Consider the following 22,562-nt stretch of genomic DNA (forward strand, 5'->3'; position numbering starts at 1 on the left):
CAAATACTGTAAGCCTCTAAACACTCACAGATAAAATATTAGACCTTAATGACATTCCACCCATGTAGGTAAATAATAAAAGACCAATTTAACCATAGGCAGAAGAACTGAAGTAGCTCTGGCTCACAGTGTAAAAACTCTCTCTCGTTCTTCACGCATTCATCCTTAGCCTGTTTTTTGACAAAGCAAGATTTGTGCAACTCTAATGTGCTCGTGTTTATCTTGCTATCTATCCCCCAGCTGCTTTTGAACCCACCTAATGTTTTTCATGAACGGTGGCAGTTAGTCACAGATGCATCAAGCACATTTCAACATGAAGAGAGACCAGATAGTACGTAAATGCCAGTGACCTTAGTTCAGTCTCATGGAAAAAAGGTTTGGGGGATGAGTCACAGATACCAAGAAATCCCTTCAAGAGAACTAGTTCAAATGCACAGGTCTATAGACAAGGAATTTTCATTCTAACTGCTCACAGAATTCCTGTTTCTTGGTAGAGCCAGTTTTAGTGTTATAATCATCCTCTCTCTACATACGATTCTTTCTGTACTGCACACCCCTCTCCAAGATTTCTTTTGTTCACAACAGTGCTGTTCAGTTCACAGGCTATTTACAGCTGAATTATACCTCTCCCTGTCTTTGTGAAACCTGAACCTGAAAAGAGTCAATTGAAACAGAAGACTGAGAAAAAAAGATATCTCTATTACAAGAGGCTTAATGTTATTACAGGAAATAGCTTATCAATAGCATAAAAAGTCATTGAATTTAATTAGTATGCAGAGTAGCAGCCCCTTTAGAATTAGTCATAATAATAACTCATTATAATAGCAAACTAAATTTTAAAAGATTTTTCTAAAGCTACAGTAATTCATACAAAAAGATAAAGCATGTAAAAACAAAGCAGTACAAACTGTACAAGTAATTCCATTAACATTGGTAAAATTCATCTAGAACTGAAAATCTTACAGCTTCAGAGAGGCTGCAGTGGCAAACCACGAGTTTTCTGGGGATAACTGATGTGTTGAAAGGGTTGGTAAGGTTAGGGAGAGTGCTGCATTCATGAGTTGCTTCTGCTCTGAGTCAGCCCTGGTAGAAAATGACATTCACATCTGACAAAGCACACTATTCATCCCACTAATGAATAGAGCAACTTCATTTGGAGGAGATCAAAGGCCAAGTATTTAAAGGTACCCAGATGCCTAAGGAGGCATACAGACACCTAATGAGATTTAGGAATTCAAATACTTTGAAAAAAACTGGTCCTATGTCTTTTGCACAGAAGCAGTTGACAGTCTATTAAACAAATATTCTCATACAGACTACTTCAGTTTAATTAATTCAGGTGCAATCATGGATCTTTTAGCCTTTCTCTAATTCAAGAGCAAGGAGATTTGCAGTTGCTGAAACTGAACTAATAATCAGTCAGCATTTTCAAGTGCATAATCTGCTAATGGCATACATTATCAAAAGCACACAAGAAACAATTATACTCATTACTGAGAAGGAAGATTTCCAATCTAATTTGTACACAAGTGTGTGTATGGGTAATATTAAATCTCAAAATAATACTTGAAAAGGTTCTTGACAGGAAAAAATTTACAACTCTGCGGTTTTCTTCTGCTACTAGTTGAGCAAGTAAGGGAGTAACAACATTTTAACACATCTGTGAATTAAAAGAAACTAAACAAGGAACAGAATCCTGAATCTGAAAATGGCAAAGACTAGCTGTGGTAAGTACTGAAAGAAAAGCCACAAAGGTTATGCTGACAGAATATGTCACAGAGAATAACCCAGCCCACAAAGCTGGGGTGGTTCACAGCATTTAAGAAATCACAACTTTACTGGTTCCCATAATTTAATGACATTGCAGGCGCAGCTGAGCAGTAATCAAGAATGTCTTGGCAACACAAGTTTGTTTAGTTCTCATCAGAAAATGTTTATTCATTGAAATAATTTTTGTGAGTTCTTAAAGAATAGATTAAAACTTCAGGGTGAAACTTGAGAGGAAAAACTCTTTCTAAGCCATCCTCCTGACACTTCATTCCTGTGTGGTTAAGTAGTTAACTTCGGCTATTAGAAAGTTTGAGCCCTTACTGTACTAAATGATGCAATTTTAATGTTCTGTAAATTTTATGGAATATGAAACCAAACAATTCCAATAAGGGAGCTTTAGAAGCTCGGAACATATTAAGGCACTAACACATTAGATGGTCTTTAAGACCCCTTCCAACCAAGACTCTTCCAGGATTCTAGGAATCTAATTTCACAAATATGCTTCCAATTAAGAATAATCTTTGTGAGGTTACAAGAACAACACATTAAAATTTCCTTGCTTAAATAGCTACCGTATGACTGTACAACTTAATTGCTAAAACCAGTATTATTAGATATTAGTTTTATGCAGTTACTCAGAAATTAACTCTAAGATGGAAAATAATATTTTTTAAATGTATAGGTTTTAGTTATGCGCTTTAGCCTACCTTTTAACAACACCACTTTACTTAAGCAATACAGCACAGTCAGCTTAATTGCTTGGAGTATGGTACATTTCTTAATGTAAAGTTCCTTAAGAAACTTCATTTTATAAACAACTTATAATTGCAGACCATTATTTTAAGATTTTGCTACTAACCGAGGAAAATTTGTCTGCATTTTCAACTTTACTACCTTCTGTAATATTTTAGGGCTTTTTTGATCTGGCTGTCATTCCGACTATACAGAACATATTTGTTAATGTTCTCCCAACCTGCACATTACCAGGAAACTCAAGAAGCTGGAAAACTGGAATGCAGAAAGAGCCTTTCTGAGTGGAACAGACTTTTAGTACTTAAAAACACACAAAAAAGGTTCCCCCACACACCTCACACCAAACCTCCTCCTGTCAAACCCTTCAAGAGATAATCACCTATTGTTTTATTTGAAAAGGCAACTTTTGAACATGATGGACAAGATAAACCACTTCAAGGAAATGTCTCTATTTAGGACACTGACGTTTTCCTAATTATACCCAGCAGGTATCTATCCACAAACATTTATTCTATCGTGTTTAAATGCTGTGGTATAGGAAATGCCTGTCAATGCATTTATTCTTCACATTCAGGTATAACTGACTGCATGCTAGGATGCTTTGAACCACAGTATTTACGAGTAGAGGCACAGAATTGAATTGTCATGGCAAGAGCAATAGGACTAAATCTTGTTGCACATGTAGTGGGATGTCATCAGAGTGTATTGGTTCAGGATCTAACAGCCTACAAGTCACTGCTGCTATCACTCTCTTGGAACACAGTATACTCAAATATTTGAGTATTTGGGAGGAGATTACTGACACCTTCCAAACTAATGCATTTCTTCATTGTTTGCACCCAAGACCCCAAATTTCCAACACACTTGTACCCATTTGGTAGGTTACATGTAAGATTTAGATCAGAAGAAAGAAAACTCACTCCTCTCTCTGTCCACTTACTTTATAACTACGCTATTGCCTTTCCCAGCATTTATTATTCCTATTAATTTTGTTTTAGGTAAGAGTATTACATGATTTGGGCAAACATGTACGTTTACTTCATATCTAAGTGATGATCTATAAACAGGTACAGGTAGCAGTGAATCTCTTATAGATCAATTATTACCTAGAAGAGAGCGTAGAAGTTGGCACTTACGGAGAGGTGGGAGGGGAGTCAGTTTTTCAGACTATGCCCAAAAATCAACAGCCTTCCTTGATGTCTCAGATAAGGCCTACTTGAACTGGGAAAGTGAATTTAGAGGCACTTTGACATAAAATCCTGTTTTATTCAGGCATTAGAATGATGTAGAACAACACATTTATGTCAAATTTATCTCAAGAAAAGCCATGGCTCTATTATGATAATGAAAAAAATATGCTGTAATTACACCAAGCAGCTAACCATGAGCATAAGCTCTGTATGTACAGACTATGCTGTAGGATTTTCAATGCTGGCTTTACTTGGATGACAATTCCAGTGTTACTATTTTTATATCAGTTGAGGAATCATATAAAGGTAATAAACTAGAAAAGGAGGGGAAGGAACACCACAAAAAAGGTTTAATATGAGATCAGAGTCCTCCAGGCTACATTACTGTGAATAGAATTCACACTGTTATTATTTTTGCTTGGTTACCACTAGAATTACACTGCAACCAACCCAGCTGTGTGCTATTTATAGAGATCAAATCATTATAAAGACATTTATGCTACAGGCAGAAGTAACGACATTTTTTCCTCCCTTCATTTTCAAGCCAATTAAGAGAGAAGAACATTATAATAACATTTTTCTTTGTTTTCCATTCTCTTTGGTCTTATAGGATAGCTTATTTTCATTAAGGCACAAGAATTCTGTCAAAAGGAACAGACTTTACAGAGCACTGTAAATACCCCAAATACCAACATCTTCATATTGAGCTTTCAATTTAGTAAATGCATATATTTCATACTATTTCTCTCACTAGGAGAGCTTTTCCTCATTCAGCATTTGCCCAATAGCTCTGGGAAAAAAAAATCAGTGATTCATGTGCGGTGAGGCTGAGGTAGGAACAACAAGAGGTGAGAAAACAGGAAACAAAAGCTTTGCAGCATCTTCCATGACAAACTACTATGTTCAGAATACAAACTTCTGTGGAAGCACTGGGAAGCATAACCTAAACAAAAGCACTGCCTGCTCTCATCACACAAGCTGGAGATTGTGTGACGGAGGGCGCGGAGAGCAAATTTACACTCAGTTCAGTGAAACTGAGACCATCCTTGGCATTGAGATTATGGACAAAGCAGAAATCTGTGTTATGAAACACTACATGACAAAAATGCTGCCAGTTAGAAATAAACTGTGATATCTGGGACACTGTAGTGTGCTACAAGTCAGCAGTATGGGAACTCACTACAGACCTGGCTCTGATGACCTCTAAATATCAATACTGTGAGTAGGACTTCTCACCTCTAGACTTAGTAATTTAAAAAGTTAGGTATCTATCCTAAACCAGCTGTCTAGACTCTCCCAACAACTGATGAGGAAAGACAGGTATCTCCTGAAGACAATTTATCCTAATCTGTGATGGCTCTCTCAGGTAGAACGAATTAACTGTTGGAACTGTCTGTTTCTCTCCACTGAATTAAAGATGGAAATCAGAAGAGTAACTTAGTCTAGACACCTAACTTCAGGATGACTGAAAGTCAGAGAAATGAATCCAACCCTATTTCTCTATTTGCCACAACACCAGGCACTACCCTCTGTGAATAAATGGTATTTTTAAGTGTTCCTTGGACTTGAAACTTGCTAAATCCCATGTAACGTTAGGAACAGTGACTTTCTCCCAAATCAGTCTATTTTCCAACACCAGTCTAATGAGCATGGGTTTTTACTGTCCAGAGCCAACCACTGATGCTCTGTTTTCTGTAAGCACTGGCTCACTTGAAGCTGTACTACAGCAGTAAATCAAACCACCAGAAGTTCTTAATTATCCTGTTCAAAGCATCAATTAAGAATTTCGTCACGAATGAAAAACCTCACCCATCAGTCATTTACCAAAGCAATATATTTAATATATATACAAAAGAAGAGGGTCAAGGGCAGAAAATGGCAGCAATACCTACTTGTCCAAGAGTGCACTCCATGCCACCAAGAAAATCCGCTTCCTTCAGCCCATTGTGGTTGCTGCTAATGTCATGCACTTCAAACCGCAGTCGCTGCACTTCTTCAAAATAGAAGTCCACTGTGAACAGCTTGGAGAAGACAGGATTTATACAGGTCCGAATCACTTCTGTCCTGTCAACCTGCCAAATCAAAATGAGGTCATATGAGTGGATTCTCAGTGACGGACGACCAGAAGCTTCTCAAATACACTTTCCGCTTTTATCAAGACTGACAGCTGTGACTGTGGCCACAGATACTACTGTTTGCATTGTCAGCAGCAGTTGCCATTTCTGTGCAGGGCTGGCCACCAACACAAGGTAAGGCCAATTCCCCTCGCCTCGCCCTTCCAGCAAGCCTTTGGCAGATATTGGTAGGAACACGGGGCACAGTGAGCAGCCTCCTTTGCAGGGTGAGCAACAATTGCCCCACCTCAGGCACATACTGGATCAATCTGGTGGCAAGTCGGGAGCTGTGCATAGGCAAAATGACTGTTCTGTGCTAGACTAATAACTGGGAAATAAGCTGTAGAATAACTATAAATTTAACATCTCCAGCAGTACCCATCCATCAGTACAAAACAGCAGCAACGCGATAGTTTTACCAAACTAAATGGAAAAGCAAGCAAAGCCCCCAGTAATTACTCATTTTGGACAACATACATGATTAAGGAGTGCAGAACAGGATTCACAGCAACAACTTTTCTTATAGAATACATCAATTTTTTTCATCCCCCTAAGTTGCATCACAAGAATCTGATGGATTATATACTGCTTTTACCTAACTCTGAGCCTTAAAACTGCTAAAGAAATACCATCAATTCTATATTGTTATTTCTTAAAAAAAGTGCTCATAGAGTACTTTCTAGTTCTCTTAAAATGTAGTACTTGGGTTTCCTATTTTTGAAGTAGGCCTTTGCTACCTTTCATTATGATGCATCATTGGTGACACCGTAAGCAATGAAGCAATTTCCTTTTTTCCACTCTTTTTGCCTTGGCACAGAAAAAAACTTAATAATTCTGTAAGATTAAAGGAACTGATCCTGAAATGAAAGAGGTGGCTGGTGCACCATGGAACAGGCAAATTAAATTGCTCAGAGGAGGAGTGATGAGATCCTTTGTCTGATTCCTGATCAGGAACATCTGTTGTGCAAAAAATGACAGCTGCTTTCTTCACTTTTCAGAGTTTATAATGCATTAGCCTTGCTAGTAGTTATCGGCAAGGACACAAAGAGTCAAGCAAATCAAAAGCATGGGAAAAAATGAACAGTTCTTGGTAGCACAGACTTATTTTAGTGCTCATCAAAGGTGTCAGATTGACAGCTCTGACAGCTGAAATCCTTTAGCTAATCATCAAACAGATGCTACCAGTCACTAAACAGATGCAAACCAGTGCTACCATTGCTGTCTTCTCGCATAGCTGTGTCAATGTGCTCTGACTGTGTCAAGGTGAGACCACCACAAAAATGAAAACAGCCGTACTTACAAATTCAATTCTTAATCTCTTTACTTAGACTAGCTAAATATGATGGTTTTGACAGCAGTGATGCAAAGCATAATAAGAACATAACATAAGGTGAGAAAAGATACCAGCTACGTTCATTCAGATGCTGGTCTATCTCAAAAAAATTTTGTTATCTCCACTTGCAATCAGTATGACTTCAAATCACTCTTACTGCTACAACATGAAATTTTTCTTATTTCAGATGACTAACCAGTTCAATGGGATGTCCCTGAGATCTCTTCTAAGCAGAAAGAGATTTGATTCGTTTGCAGAAGAGTGGTCATCTCACGAACTAGTGCATCAGCAGACCCAATAATCCAAACACTTAAACAATCAATTTTAGATCTTCCTTCATAGCCACAGCAGTCTCCTAAACTCGTTCCTTGTAATTGTATATACAGTTATGGTATCATTTTAATTGTTTCATTGGTACAGCAGATCTCCTCAGGCAGTAACTGAAGTTTCTGTTATTATTTCACCTCAGCTCTTCCTTGCTGCTGGAATATGGGGAAAGGGTTCTCCACTGTGAAATACTGCATGATTTACACTTGTGCCCAATGCAGGTTAAATACGTGACTGTTCAGGGGAGTGAAGCACCTGAAAATGGAGGCACAGGTCTGCACAAAGGGACATTAAGAATTTCACTCTCACATAGCGATAAGACATTGCTTGCTTTTTCCAGCCTGTGATTGACTGATTTCTTTCCTTTGACAGACACCGTCGTAAAATATAGCCATTTCACTGAATTTCCCCAGTTTTTCCACATTACTGAGATGATACATCAAGCATGTCACAGCATGGGATTATGTGAGAAAAATGTATATTGAAAGAAGCAATGCCAACAGCTCCACAAGCAATATAAAATTCTCAGCTGTCAGCACCACACAATAGCATTAACTCTATTAGTCTACCTTGTCTCCAGTCTGCTTTGTCAGTGTATTTCATAGTTACCCTACTTGGCTAGAAAGTCTGGAAGGCTTCCTCAGCATGGGAAGCCTGGCTCCATTTCCCCTCTTTGATACTGTGCAGCAGGGCTAAGCTCTGATAACCAGCTAGAGTGACTCATGATGAAGAAGCAGTGGTGAATGGAACAGTTCAATAAATTCCCTAACTGTCATGGAACACTCTAGGTTAGAAGATGCTATACAAACATAAGGTATAATCTCTGTTTGACTTCTGTCACATATTGGAGGCTGTTCTTTCTTGAGTATTACTGCTCTCATACTCAACTGTAAAGCCTTAATATTCTCTTTAGAAATGCTGGATGAGCATGAAACCTTAATGAAAACTGGTGAGAATACCATTGCTATGTGCAGTTCATGCTGATAAACATCAAAGAGGTCATGATCTACAGTGCTGCAGACACTTAAAAGGAAAACCAACAAAAAAACCTGACTTGCTTTTGACCACAACAACTTATCCCAATACCTGCAGGGCCTGTTTAATTTCCATGTTCCGTGCTAACCTGAATGAGAGGTTCATAGCAGTCTGACAAGATGTCAGCCTCAAGTCATATGCCCTTAATCCTGTTGTCACCCAAAATCAGTAACAGCACTTCCACGTGCATGGATGATGAAAATACAGTTCAGCTTTGCCCAGCCTCATTAAACTGAACATTCAGGAAGTTAGAACTTCTCAGCATTAATGCTCTCCAAAACACAACAAGGAACACCAGCAACCACAGTAAATCCTCAATACCTTTGCAGAAGACAGCTTTTAAGTCAAGCAACAGTATGTTAGAAGCAGGTGAAATTTACACTATTGGTCTTCTTGCAGAAAACACCAAACTCTTGGGCAATCTAATCCTGCAGACAGGTAGATTTTTCAACAGGACATGGACAGGGGTCATGCCAATAACTTTAGGATTTGCTGATGCCTGGTATATGAACCATCTGTTATTTCTGGACTTAACTAGAACAAGGAATTTCTCCAATTTATTAAAGCAGAACAAATTTTCAGAAGAAACAATTGACAGCTACACGCACCTTTGGGTAGTGTCAAGAGGTAAAACTGACCTTAAAAAGCGCAGTGGTCATCTGACACCACCATCTGAACATCTGTTTCATGATGCAGCTTTACCTGCACTTTCCCTTCAAGGACAATTTATACAGAGAAAAGGACTTGCATCTTCACCTCCTGGGATGGACTCACGCTGCTTTCCCTCTTCATCTCTTTAGGTCCTTGTCACTTCACAGAAGGTGGCACCCTGCTGAGCAGCCAGGATTACTTGGCAGGCCCATCTGGAAGCAGCCACCCTTTGAGCTTCCCCTTGGGGAACTATGAATGACACACAGACACCAAAGCTGGCATCCACAGAGTAAAGCTCCATCTCAACAGCAGGAATTAAAATACAGAAAAGAAAAGGGCTTCTTGCTTTGGGACTTCTGAATCCTCTTGTCAAACCTGTTGGAAGTTGGAAGTTGGGTCTGAAAGTTGTTTTCTCCCTGTACTCCTCACATGGATGGACAGTTAGGAAAAATGTTTGCCTGTTTCCCTGTTTGCCCACCACCACTGCTGAAGAGCTGCAAAACTATCTTTTCAGTCAGATAGCATCAAATTAAAGCAAGATGTTTCAAAAGACAGATGAACAAATACTAAAATTCAGGCTTCTTATGCTGTTTATATCTTTTGTCTGTGAGCTGCTGAAAAGTAGTAAGCTTAGCAGAACTCTGATAAACACAGTAATTTCAGTGAGGAAACAGTTCTTCAACCTAGAAAAAAATTTACTGACAAAGAAGTAATTCAAGGGTTGAAGTACAGGCTGAGGATCTCCTCTCCATCTTCCACCATTAGTTGAAAAGTGAAGCTTATGGAAAAGAACCAGTCTGAGAGGGACTTTTTTTCTTCTTTCAAAATCAGATGTATAAGCTACTGCATATACAAGCATAAACAAGGATTTTGTAGCTTACTGTCACCTGGTATCTAAGGCTTTCGAGTGACCATAAAAACAACTTTCTCATCATGCCCTTGGGAAATGGGGAAATATCTACAGGACCTGATGCTCTGCACCTCAAGGTTATGCTTCAATATTTAGCACAGATCAGTTGTGTGGAGAACTGCACGCCCCCGCCCTCCCCAGACAACTGGTACTTATAGGCTCTCCACTGTATTTCCAGCAAACATGCAACTAGTACAAAAGCAACACATTTTCAGTGGTTTTTACTTGGTATCTTTGAGGTGAAGAGCAGTCAAGGGTCGTGTCTTCTCACCAAAAGGACAATTTTGGGGGGGAATTTTAATCAGAATCATGAAACAACAAGGCAATGCAATAATTATATAGTTGCCTCACGAACTAAGGCAAATCTTTGTTCTACAGAATGACGGTCTGAAAATCTATAGTGGTGCTGCAGTCTCTTAAGTGTTTTTAAAAACCTAGTTGAAGATCCATAAAAATGCAAATTTCATTAAATAGCGATGGTGTGTTCCACTATTCAGACCAAAGTCTGCTTTTGGTGGCTGCTACATTTTTAGTAAGTTCTTAGTCCAATAAATTAATCCACTGTTCCCTATACATTTAACAGGCTATCAAGGAAAAAAAAACAAGCTGTGTTTTCAATAGAAGTAATTATAAAATGCTGATTAAACTGAGAAGAATCATATTTTTCAGCTGAGATAACAAAAAGTACAGAGGTGAAGGGGTAGCATTAATTTTAGGTGATCTGAATTTTAACAAGACTGAAAATTTCCATGATACAGTACCTTACATGAAAATTTGATACTAAGCAGAAAGCAATTTACACTTTTCTAGGTGGTTCCTGAGGAAATTATTAATATTTTTTTATTATTGACAGTGCTTTCACACCATCACATTTCTATTTCACAAATGAAAAGTCATTGCAAAGGTCACCATAATTTATAGCCCTTGTTTTTCAGTTTAATTGATGATTGAAAACAGTGGAAAGAAACCAGTAGGTCTTTCATTCTTTTTGGGTTGTAGAGCTCAAAGCTGAGCACAGTCTTCTCAATGTCAGCAGAAACCTTTTGCTTTTGGCTTGAAGAGAAGCATTTAACGTGAACAGTCTGAAAATTATTTGCAATTAGTTTCTTTTATTTGTGTATCTATATAAATATTAGAGAGTTTGTAAGTCAAAACCATGAAGACCTGCTTTCTAGCAATGGAAAATTAATATATAGAAACAAGGGGCTTCAGTTGGAACAACTGAAATTAGAGTAAAACAAGCATTATTATTTCTTAGTTGGACAATTCTTCATTAATAAAGCCCCTTTCTCTGTTCAGAGCCACTGACTGGCCTCTGCTTAGTTACTTTTACTTTTTCAGTTACTTTTCATTGCTCATTAAGCTGAATGTTGGCAAACAGCTCAAAACACTTCTTGTAGTTCCTGAGATTGGTGCTAATAACGCTAAGGTCATGGGTTTGATCACCGTATGGCCAGTCACTAAAGAGCTGGACTCGATGATCCTTGTGGGTCCCTTCCAACTCAAAATATTCTGTGAAATATATATCCATCTGTGAAATATAGTAAAAACTCTCTACACAAATTGCAACAGATGAATTATTGTATGTACTATGTATAAATAATTTGAGAAGTTCTCAGGTGGAGTTGATATGTTCATAACTTTTAAAAGGAGAGAGAAATGTGATTGTTGATAGGCATTTGCATATAGTTTATCTCATTAACTCAGAAACAAAATATAATATAGCTATAATAGTCACTGCATAGACATTCAGTATCTGCACTTGAGGACCTGTACTGAAGCTTGGCAGACTCCAAGCAGTTTCAGAGTACAGGTTTCAGAGTGTCATCTGAGCAACTCCAAGCTCTCACAGTTAGAAAAAATAAAAAAAACCCTGTGGGTGCAATACAGGCTAACTACTAGTGCCAGGCAAATCGTGATAACATTGAATGGGGACATAGTTTCATGGGATTGGAAAAGACGCTCAATCCCCAGTATGATGAAAGCAGGACCTAAACTGGTTGGGAGCCCTTGTGCCATGGGAATTGCCAGTTTTCTGGAACAAAAGTCCTCTGAGGAAGCTACAACACTACCCTTTAGCTTTCAGATCATGTGCAGTTGTCATTGATGTCCGTAGTAAGTCTGGGCTTTCTAGGCTGCATAAAGATACTGGAAAGTGCAAAGGTATCCCTCTCACTCACTGTCCTTTAGGAAAGCTCAAATACAAGAGAAAAAAAAAAAACAAGTGCTCAACTAATGCATTAATACACAGTCACACTTCTCCTGAATGCAGTAGCCACCAGATTTTAGTTTACTATCCTCTGAAAAGAAACATCTTCATTTCATTCAAATAATTCTGGGAACTAGCGGACACCAGTTCTTCTCAGTCTAATGTAATGAAACCCAAATATTTTGGGCTGGAGGGATAATTTTTAGTCACGGCAATGAAAGCAAACAGATTAAAATTGTTATCTTGTTTGGAGATTTTCACGTAATTCCCTTGGTCTCTCACGGTTTTCCAGCTGCATTTGTCAGTTCTGGGAGACCTCTTCCGCCATGATTCTGTTACAGTTGGATGACACCGATGCACTTTGGGTAGATTATGACCCACTCTTTTCTACTAACAATATTTTAAAAACACCCTTCTATCAAAAAACCCCACAAAAAAGAAGGCAAAATATTTAATACAACATATAGTAAAGGATGTTTTAAAAAATTAAAATAAAAATATTAAATATTAACATTCTATTATTAATGTTAATCAATTTATAAAATGTATAATGGTAAAATATTCAAATTTTTAAAAACTAAATTACCCTTAAAATCTTTTTTACTTTTTTTTTTAATAACAGACTAAAAGGCTAATTTGGCCTAGTGATAAACTGCAAAGCATTAAATATATACTCATCCAGTAAAAAAATAGACATAGAATGTGTGGTTGTATCACAGGGAATGAGTCATACCTATTGTGTCCCTAAAGTACCGAGATGATCAGGCATTTTACAGGGAAAGAGTGTGCCACTGGAACATGAACTTTAGTTAAACAAGAAGTCAGCCAAAGAGGTTTGATGAAACTTTTGCCTGGAAGGGTTTGAAAATAAGCCAGCTACTTCTCCTGGACATCAGACTAAGGGCTCAGCTCTGTCTGATTTAGACCAGAATCACCAGTGTTGGTTCCTCACGCCACTGGGGACCATCTGAATCACCAGTCTGTTGGCTATTCAAATGGCTCCCTCTGCATTCTATTTTCTATATATTATGACATACTTATTTTCCCAGAGAAACATATTGCAACCATGTCCCACCACATGACTATACCTTTCCTGACCATAAGAAATGCCTTAAAATGCCACATACAGCCTTCAGTTTGCTTGACATATGAATGCAGTGCCATAGCACTGGTTCCATGGGAATGCCAGCTGACCCCCAACACCACTGCCAGTCCCATCATGGGGTACATATGGCCAGGAAGGGACACCAGGACACTGGCACAGCAGTGCCTCTGGGTTATTTGCTGGTGTACCAGTGAGCCCCAACTGCCAATTGCACACACACATCACTGACTGATCCCCGACCTGTCCTGGCCTCTTGGGTCAGTCACTGTCTCAGCTCAGCTGCCGGCACTGCTTTGGCTCTTAGGAGGAAGCACTGATGGGTAGAGGGGTTGGTGAACTGCTGAACTGAGACCAGCTCCCTGAGGAAGCTTCTCATATGGAAAAGAGGAAATCTCAGAATGTGTCATCTGCAAAGGCTTTCACTTACAAAGCGCTTTCACTTACACCCTGGCCAGTCCAGGCTCAGGGATACTGAGGGAAACATGTAAGCCAACTTTAATTTTCTTCCTGTGAGTTTAGATTTGACATAAAGCATGGAACAGCAAAGAACTCTTAAATTTTAACTGATAGCAAAACGTAAATGCTGCAGCTTCTCTGAGGCTAATTGTGGAATTTCTTCCATATGTAAAAACTGTAAACCAAAAAGCTTTTTCTGATCTATTGATCTTGGGCTATAAAGGATGATACTTCTTGCACCAGCTGCTGCACTGTGAATATTGAAGCCAGTTTTGAAGAGCCATTTACAGAACATTTCAGTGAATCTGAAAAGCACCACATCTCTTTCGAGCACATTATCAATGCAGCATAAATTAAGGTCTTTTCAATGAACAATGATTAACTGGACTGAACAGGGAATACCACGATAAGGTAGTGAGATAGCACTGTCTTTTGCAGAAGATATTTTAAATTATTTTACATTTAATATGGGAACACTTGTTATTCTGAACTTTTGTATGTAATACTTAAAGTCCTGCTAGAGATCAGAAGGACAAGTCTGAAGAGAAAACATAAAATCAGGTACTTCATAACAGACTTGGGAAACTTCTTCGCAAGCAGTGAAAATTCCTGCAAAGCAGCACAAGCATTTAATCTCACCTGGAGCATCCAGGTTAGGCTCCTCCAAGTGTTCAGGGATCTCTTTTGGCCCCCACTAGCACTGCCTGGGGCAGCACTCATGACTCAGTGGAGAGATTTGTGAAAGCCCTTTTGTCTGTATCCCTGTCTAAGCCATGAAGTTGTCCCCATAATTAGCTATGAACTATCACTCAGGGGTGACCTAACACAATACCCTCTTGGGCACCCAAAAATTTAGGCTCACTTTTCCAAATAACTAGTTGCTTCAGGGCTTTGACTTTTATAACAACGTTTATTATTTTAACTAACCTGAGGTAGGCACAGTACTTTGGATTGTACTATCCATCTGTAAGAAAAGAGTCAGCACTCCCCAGCAGAAGGTACCCCTAACTGTAAATACTATGCCAGACCTTTGATGCTCTTCATCAGCTGAGGTGGGTGTATGGCTCCATCTTCTTATAGGACCCTCTGTGCTGATGACATGCTGTGATCATAGTGTAATTGACAGGAGATTTTCCAAAGGCACCTGAGGACCCCTCCCTTTTTATCTCCCATATCTATCTGCTCCCCTCCCAAAAGTGTTCCAAGTAGATTTCTGTTCAATGTGAATTGTCACCTGTCCCTCTGATTTTACTGTCAGCTGCCATATACAGCAAATTACAACAGCTCAAGAGCTACTTTTCTACATTAACACCTGACTGAAAAACATGAGTATCAAAAAAGGTTGAGCAGCCACACATACGCTCTCCTAGTGAGGAACCCCAGCAAACTCCTCAAGACTCCCTCTGCACAAGGTCAGATACTGCAGGAGCCGATATTCTGAAGGCCACACCTTCCAGAGTGAGCATGGCCATGCACTGAGTTGTGTTTTGGAGCAGACAGCAATAATAGTGCTGCCCTCTCCTGTACACCAGCTTACCTCCTGCAGAGTCATTAAATAGAGACAAGCAATGATTATGCTACTCCTTCAGACAGCAAATGAAATTACTCATGTCAAAGCCCTTTATCTCATTCTGGACCTTCACAGCCTTAACAACCACACAAAATAGGCAGCTATAGAATTTCTAGTATTAAAGAGTGCATCTTCTGAGGTCACACATCCTGACCCAGTCATAAGTAACACAGAAGGACCTCATAGAAATCACCCAGTGGCAGGAGATATCCACATGCTGTGCTCACTGCGTATTTGACAAGTGCTCAGCAAACATTAACACAAGTGGATAATGACCCACATCAACTCACGGGATAAGGTGCTGTAACTCACTCAGATGTGATTACACTGGCATAAGAAAAAGCAGAATTAACTGTTTCACTTAAGACTTTTGAATGCTACCTCCAAGCTGAGCCCTGAAGCCTGGATTCTACATCTTTCTCTAATTTATATCCAAAATATAGCCCAGACGTTCAAAGACTGTGGCAATTGCCATTTACTATTCCCCAACCTTCATTTGATGTTGAGAGCTTCAATCAAATATTCTTAAAGTACATGCCCCTGAGGAACAGGCTTTCTGTAGAGGACAAAACCAGTCCTTCAAAGTGGTAACAAAAATATTCACATATTATACCATTTAGCTCCACTTTCAACTTGCCACAAATTGCTAGCAAGCAGTGCAGTGCCTGGCAGCCATCTGAAAGTCAGAGCACTATGCAGCCGTTTGAAACCTCTTCAGCCATATGTTCTCCACACAGTTTCCCTCACAGGTTAGGAAGTGAGTCTTGGGAATACTCTTCACTGATGGGGTTTCAATTTCATTGTTGTTTGGTTGCTCATTTTTAGTCTCTTGTAGAGGGAAACACGGCTTTGTTGGTTATTTGTGTGCAAGAAGGGTGAGTTTTTTATTAACGTATGCATCAAATACCTGGCTGCTTTTCCCCATACACATGATATTTTAATGTCTCCTGATCAGCTAAATTTTAAGTTCTTTACTTTAAAAGGAAATTTTGTTTTGAATGTTCTTTTGATTCACAATGCAATACATGACCTTGCCCGCATGAGAGCAACAAAAAAATGCTACAAGAGAATATGATTTAAAATGTGCCAAGTACGTGATTTTTGGGTTTTTTTCAAATGCCACTGCTAGGGAATCCTCAGTTCATGAACAGAATATTGTACTCACACAACTAGATTCTGCTGCAGCATTTGGCTATAAAAAAATTAATTTGAACTTACTCTAATCAGGATTCAAAGTAACTATTTGCTAATTCCACATTTCATTACTCCAGAATTAATATTTGGTATTGCCACCTTCAAGTAATCTCACATCCCGGGCACTGTGCTTCCACAGCATTAACAGATATGTTTCTTCTTTTCCTGATGTCCTGGAAGGCCAAAGATTTAGAAGATTGACAAATGTGTTGCTGTGCCAGCCCGTTCAAACAGAAGAGTAGATGTTAGGTGCAGCTGAGCAGTAGTTAAGCCTGCAAAGAGACCTTTAGAAGTGTGCAGGGTGGCACAGGATTGATCAGGAGGTGAATCTGTCATCATACAGTTTCTCAGGAATGGGATGATCCTTTGCTCATTGAGTATCAATATGGCTACACTATACTAAGTAAGAAATCTATACTGCTTCAGTAATTTGCTCTTTAATTAACTGACTATAAATAGTATTTTGGTAATTTATTTATAGTGAGAAAAAAATTTCCTGTCTCAAACACTCAGGTAAGTTAAGCATAACTAATATAGATTCTCAGATGGGTTAATGAATTATGTCAATTGATACAGGCCTAGTCAAGTTGTTAGTTTAAGAAATTAATTTTCTAATGAAGCGTGAATAATTAAAGATTTAATAACAGTTGTAATTCAACTGCTAAATCAATTATATCATGGAGGCATTAGCAGCAGGAAGGTAATGTACTATTACATAAGATACACAATGTTTTACCAGGCTTTTCTGAATTCCTATACCAGAACTAACAATTTACAAGGCCAATTTAAACCAGCTTGGGTCTTCCCACACAAATGGGGAATTTGGACCATGTGTTCAAATGACTGCTCAGAAAAATAACAGATTTGTTGTGACTCAAATCCATTATAAACTACTCTCACTGCTTTTTTCCTTTTACACATGCATCTTATGAAGCTTATCAATGGGGTTCCCGTTTGCTGAAACCACAGCAGCCCAACAGCTCGATCCATTACTCAGGAACAGCAGTGGAAGTCTTTCTGTGAACTACTACAAAATTCAGGAAAATTTTCAGCCCAATTACACTCCCAAGCACACATTCTGGCATTGAATAGTACACAACTGATTAGAAGTACAGAGTAATTTTAGCTGAGCTGTATTACAGTTTTGCAGATAGCATCCTATCAGACTCCTGACTTGGGATCTGTTTGGTTTATACTGCAAGGATCTCAGTGAGTTATGGTTCCTGTATTTATCTGGTAATATCTAATCCAAAATGATTTCTGGGAAACAAGATCCTTGTAATCAAGCCTGATGTGCATGCTAGCCAAAGATATATAAATTCAATCTGACATGACCACAATTTTCCCTCCCCTGAGAATGACTCCAGGCAAGAGTATGCTACACACAGGGACCTCCTTTACTACATCTCACTTGCCTACATAACCACCTCAGGCAATAAGCAGCCCAAAGCTGCTTCCTATAATGGCTTCAGGCTCTCCTGGAAAGTGTTATGACTTTCAGCTGCTTGTAAAGAATATTTCCACATACAACAGGTATGTACAGCACAACATACACATTAGTCTGTGACTGATAAATACACATTCACTATGACTTATAAAATTGGTTGGTATATGCAGAGCTGTGAAGAGGTTCAGTTGTGCAGAGCATACCAAATCCACCCCAGTACACCTCTTGGCAACAGCAGAGATGCTAAATGTTGACTTTTTTTCAACTAGTGAGCCCAAGATTTGATCACAAAAGACAAGTGTTAGTCTTGTGGTACTTCCATTAAGTTTAAGTAGTCCATGTATCTACTCCTGTTTCCTACTATTATGTTCTACATGTTATAAATAAAGGGTCATTGTTGTAAATTATACATGTTTCACAATGATTCAGTATTTGTATATACCACCACAATATATTTCAGCCCTGGAACTCAGGGGTTTTAACTTAGGACAAAACAGCTGACAGACTAGAGCACAACATCCTGTGGAAGACACTGCCCATTAGGAGAGTAGTCAATACAGCTGTACAAAAAACCTAGGCCAAAAGTATCACAGAAGAGCTAGATCTGAGCAACCTTCAGATAAACACCATGGAACTCACATTAAGCCCCATGAAATTGCAGACAGTAATAGCCGCAACTAATAAGCAGAGCCAGCAGGATTTGGTCTTCCTGGTAGACTGTAAAATTTACCTATGACTGGAGCTATGAAGAAGTAGCTTTTAGCAAGGCAAATTTTGATGGGAGATTTGTCCATGTGTAGTTCACGGCCTCCCTTCTGATGGTCATACTAAGGCTGGCTTTAGGCACAGATACTCAAGCATGAAAATACACAGCTCTAAAATGAAAACACTACTCAGCTGCTCTGACTTTGAAAGTAGAAGTGAAACACTCAGCACGCCCAAGCAGTTCAGCGCGCTCAGACCATGTAGCAGTATCCCTGTTCCTACACAATTTGCATGCACAGCCCAACTGGGGTTACAACCTGATGGCTCAGAAGGAGTCAGTCCTGCCCAAGGCTATTCACAGCCCTCATAGCTTCCCAACTCTGACTCCTGGCGGACCACTGCAGTAGAAGGTGCTTAATTAGTTACTAAGTAATTCATAAGCCACTTGGTCTTTACAGACAGGGCCCAAAAATTTAATTTTGCTAACACTGCTGAAAATCTATGAGCTGCTTCAGGGATGAAAGGCATCACCAAGAGCCATTTTGGCTAAAATCTCATTAATTTTATCCTCTTTAAAAATGAAAAAAAGAAAAAAATTAATGCAACTAAATATGATCATATATTTTCTTGTCCCAGTAGACTGCTATGCTTGACCTACACAGAAGTATCACATTTGGCAGTGAGGCTCTCCTGTTTCCTGCTTTCACGTCTTGTAAAACTGTTATACACCAAAGAAAGATAAGAGTAGATTTCAATTCTCTCTCTGTGTATCTGAGGTCTTTGCCTGATACCAGTAATGTTGAATTCAACAAAACTCAAATATGTCTTGCTAAAAAATGGAAAACAATGGAAACCAGTACCATTATTTATCTGCATAATGAAATGTGTTTATTTTATTATTTTCTTTTATTTGCATAAAAGAGGTGACATTTTATAAACTGGCTTTCCAGCATAGTAATATGTTAATATATTTCAGGAATGCATTTTTTCCAATTGGTATGTTTGGGAAGTTTATCCAATGCTTCCATAAAAAAAAAATATGTGCTCTCCACATATCTCCTCTAAAATTCCTTTTGACAAGAATTTTTTTCAATACCTTCTCTGTGCATCATGGCATTTTCTATTAACAAACTGATATGGAAATGAGAAATGTATATAATGTTTGATGAAGTTTGTCTTTAGATCTGCAACACTGCAGAAAACTTTTCCTGTTGTACAGTTTTGGGTAGAAGAGAAAACACATTCTTGCATTCTGTTCCAAATTAAGAGACTTACAGCAATGCACTTACTCTTCTCCTGTACCAACAGTCCAACCCCCAAAATGGTGAAGATTGGATTGAAGGACACTCTTGGTAGTGGTTTCAGCTCAGAGCCTTGTGCTGCCCACAGGCTGGGCTCATTAGGGCTAAATTTAAACAAAGAAGGAGTGGGTAGAGGCACACTGCATGTAGCCTCCCTGAGGTGTACCTTTGTAGAAAGCTTCCATCAGGTTGCCACATACCTCAACCAACCCTGGCATTAAGTACACTCTGACACAGTGCAGCAAATCCTTTAGCACGTTCCAGTGACTGACAAAGTCAAAAGAAAACTATCCCTGTAGCAACCAAGTACAAGAGGGATTTTGGATGAACCATGCAGTGGAAACCAGGAGCAGCATGTCAGGGTGCAACTTGCATTGATCCTATTACTGTAAGAGGATCATCTGCACACAGATATCACTGATATAGCCCTTAGGTCATCTGATCACTGATGGGACACAGGTAGGTTGCAAGCTACACATGTAAGAATTGCAGCCTATAATCCATTTTCTATCAGTCAGCTGGGTGCTTGGAGCCCCAGTTGCCAGCCCTGAAACATACATAAACATCCTGCACTAAATGACTCATCCCAACACGGTGCTTCAGCCCCAAACATGGAGCCCATTCTTCTTGCATCCTGAGAAACAAAACCAGGACTTGGTTTCTGCCAGGTGGAGGCAGTGGTATTAGTGATCTAGCAGAGTGACATACTGTGCAACGGGGAGAACAAGTGAATAGCTACCATGGCTAGATGAGAAGAAAGGCTAGGGAAAAGGGACAGCAGCGGGATGAAGTTCCCATAATATAACCACAAGTGGTTCATTTTTCATCCACTATCTTATTGCATTCCTGTAGAATAAAAAGATAGTGGTATGAAATAATAATTATGACAGACACACTGCTCTCTTCAGCTTCAAATGGAGAACCAACTGCTGTAGATACCAACCACAAAAAAGTATGTCAATATTCAGACACAATGGAGACATAAGTGGTCTTCAAACAAACTGCATCTCCAGAAGGCCAACTTGCTTTAAATTAAGAGCAACCCCTTCTAGTAAATTCCCGTTGGTTTTTTGACAGGAGAATCCTTCTATTTAATCAGAAGAAAGCAGCTTGAGGAGAAAGCCTTTCTTCATAGAGACGTTGAAAAACAGGAAGAAAATTGTACAATTAATTAATTATTCATTGAGATCGAGTCCTAGAGTCTTCAATCCTCTTTGTCTACTTCAGTCTTCTACCTTTGCATTTATTTTATCAATAGTAAAGAATGGCTTCATATTTCCACTCGTTAGCAGATTTTATTTTGTCTCTAACATAATTTTCTACATTTGCACAAAACAAATCTTGTAGGATTAAATGTATTCAGCAGTTGCCTTTCATTTTAGGCATCTATGTTTCAGCATCTATCCATCAAGACATGTGCAGTCTGATTTTTAAGTCTTCTGTGCTCCTAGCACTCCAACTGATTCCAGCAAGGACTGTAAGCACTCAGCACTTTTGAAGGTCACATAAAAAGTGGTGAGTAGCAGAACAGGCACAATTCAGCCTGGAGGTTTCCCACAAGAGAATATAGCTGCTCCGAGGCATGGGGGAGCACAGATGACAGAAAAGCAAAGAGGATTTGCATGAAGTTTGTCCCAAGAGATACACAAAGTTGTGTTGGGATGCTGCTGAGAGTGATGGGAGGAAGACAGGCCAGGGAACTGATAGACTCATTGAAAACTTATTCACAATAGCCTTCTCCATCCTTTACAGTGTTTCCAATTGTCTTGATTTTGCTGCAAGAAGCATGAATTTTGGCATCTCTCATGAAGATCCCCAATGAAAAAACACCAGTTTTCTCAACTAAAGTTCTTAATGTTTCTAGGAAAAGTTCTGAAATATAAGGAGAATTATCTAGTATTTTGAAAATTGGATGATAGCTAAAATCTAAAAGGGATGTAACATCGATTTTTCTTAACCCCTTTCTTTCTTAATGATCTCACATGCTAGGAAAGTTGATGCAATGCTCTGAAATGTGTGAATTTGGTTTTTTTGTCAATCTTTGTAATCTATTCTGTAATTATATGATTGGTTGGGTCACATGCAGGGAATAGGTTTAACATCTCATTCTTTTAGATTTTGGTATCCCGGGTTTGAATCTCTGGCATAAACTGCCACAGTGTAGAATCCCACTTGTTCTTGTGAGTTACAATATCTTGGGTGAGCACGAAACCACTAGTGTAAACTTAAATACAGAGCTGGCAGTCATTATAGCTACAGAGTCCTGCTAATAAATGTTTATATATTAGGGCCTCCCCATTATAATTCAATTTGATTTAATGCAAGCTACCAACAAATCTGCTGGAAGTTGCATGCAATCATCAGGATGCCATTAGTGATCTAATCTACAGTAGTTTGATGGCTAATGAGCCTTTTGGAACATAAATCACTTATCTCAGTTTCAGAATCAGACCTGATACAGGGAGAGGCAATCTTCTGCTTATCCAGCTCAG

General features: G+C 38.9%; 1 protein-coding gene across 3 annotated transcripts in view; it reads right to left on the minus strand.

The window, feature by feature from the left end:
- Positions 1–22,562, minus strand: part of CPNE4 (copine 4) — a 226,791-nt gene that overhangs the window by 105,410 nt on the left and 98,819 nt on the right. For all 3 annotated transcript variants that reach the window (XM_027659449.1, XM_027659448.1, XM_027659447.1), the window contains exon 3: positions 5,606–5,785. In XM_027659449.1, coding sequence (XP_027515250.1) covers positions 5,606–5,785 — 180 coding nt within the window. The remainder of the gene's footprint in view (positions 1–5,605; positions 5,786–22,562) is intronic.

Source organism: Corapipo altera, unplaced genomic scaffold (genome assembly GCF_003945725.1).
Source record: "Corapipo altera isolate COAL_440 unplaced genomic scaffold, ASM394572v1 44b, whole genome shotgun sequence".
Lineage (NCBI taxonomy): Eukaryota > Metazoa > Chordata > Aves > Passeriformes > Pipridae > Corapipo > Corapipo altera.